The sequence below is a fragment of the Aphanomyces invadans genome (genome assembly GCF_000520115.1).
Source record: "Aphanomyces invadans strain NJM9701 unplaced genomic scaffold supercont1.40, whole genome shotgun sequence".
Classification (NCBI taxonomy): Eukaryota; Oomycota; class Saprolegniomycetes; order Saprolegniales; family Verrucalvaceae; genus Aphanomyces; species Aphanomyces invadans.
The window spans coordinates 88,115-89,802 of NW_008580185.1; the positions used below are offsets into that span (position 1 = coordinate 88,115).

At 47.2% G+C, this 1,688-nt stretch overlaps 1 protein-coding gene across 1 annotated transcript; it reads right to left on the reverse strand.

The window, feature by feature from the left end:
- Positions 1-956: 956 nt before the first annotated feature.
- H310_12505 (hypothetical protein) lies at positions 957-1,587 on the reverse strand (the record flags this gene model as incomplete). The annotated part of the gene is made up of 2 exons (XM_008879574.1): positions 957-1,100; positions 1,147-1,587. The coding sequence occupies 2 exons, from the start codon at positions 1,585-1,587 to the stop codon at positions 957-959; spliced, it is 585 nt and encodes a 194-aa protein (XP_008877796.1).
- Positions 1,588-1,688: the final 101 nt, after the last annotated feature.

Sequence of the window (1,688 nt, forward strand, 5' to 3'; positions counted from 1 at the left end):
TTATTCAAGGCGCCGTACATCCATTTTCTGATCTACGCAAGTAAAATGGGACGGAGGGAGTACCATGCATGGAGGCAGAACGAAATCAATATTTTTATATTGCTTTGGTCAGTCTAACTTTATTGGCTATAATCACGAGAGTTTCTTCCAGTCAATCACAGGTCCAATTTTATCTACCCTACAATTGGTCAAAATGAATGCGTTTCTGACTTGGAATTGAAGGACAGGCTGTGGAATTCTATGTAACCGATCTTGTTCTGGATGTGGTCGGCATTTTTGGTGGTGTCAGCTTTTTTCTGGGTTTACAGTATCCGATGCCAGTCCTAGCACGCAAAATCAGGGTACTGATCACTCAAATTGGTCCAGGGATCGGTCTATCCGCGTCCTGGTCAAGATTAAAATTGCATATTTTCTATCTTGTGTTGGCCAATCAGTGGCCTCATCTCAGAATTAGATGGATACCATTATCCATGAATTTTTTTCGCTCGCTGACCATGGGTCAGCTCGATGCATGCAAACTTCAAAATACTCGCGAGTACAACGCTTGCGAGTTTTTTCCCAGTTCACTAGAATGCAGAACCAGTTACCCATGCCTATCCTGAGACCTTGTTGATCTGGATTGAACTCGAATCAATCCTGAATCCTCGATGACCTCATCACAACGCCCAGAAATTCCATAGTACTCAGTGTCTGGTTGAATACTACCAACCTTCCTGGGCACTGCTTAACATCGCAAAACCCTGCAATCTGTCGAGCGTATGAGATAAGGTGAAGGTTAAGCTTAGTTGCCAAAAGGTTTATCCCGACCAAGAGCACGTTAAAGAGTTAAATACCCGGTTGAAACGTGTCGAAAGGGGTAAAAGCGTTTTATTGGTCGTTTACCCTTTTAACTTTTTACCTGTCCAAGGTTAGTCAAACAAGTAACTTTGCGACGCAGGAGACGACGAAGCAGAGAATTAGAAGTTGCCACGTCCACGACTAAGAGCATATGCGTTGCATTCGACGATGACGGGACTTTCGCTGCACTTCAGCACGCTTCGTTGCGTTGGCTCGGGCCATTGCATCATAACAGGCAAGAACAGAACGATACCACAAACAGTCTGCTTCACGCAGTGGCATCAATAGCACATGGAAATTAGTTCGAACAAATGAGTGACGTTGAATCTCATCGTAAACACCTTGATTCCATGCAATCGTCGAGTAGGAAATTTTCCACAAGCTGCACACACGACCAAAAATGTTCTCCACAAGAACTGTGTCCGACGAGACGCGTCGATTACGAGCGATGTTATCCTGGTCCAGCAGACCACGGGGTGGGTTCTTCTTGGGGTGAATCGCTCGAAGGTCTGCAGCTGCACCGTAGTAGCTCTTGTCGAGAAGCATCACCCACATGTCGGGGTGGTCTTGTGCTTGTTCTCCATGGTCGGGCACCAAGAGCTCTTCCGCCGACTTGGTCAAGGCATGGCGATGGTTGTCAATACGATAGCGCAGGATGGTGAGGTCTGCTACTGAACCAAGATGTGGTTCACTCATGTCCACTAGGCGACCATCGGGCGAGACAGAGGCTTCGACCTTGAAGCCGTACATCTTGTGCTTGGCACTGAAGAACGGCTTGGCTTCAGCGTGACGGCCACTTGGACGCTCACAAGGCTGGAACTTGACATCAGTAGCGTACAGTGCGTACGGAT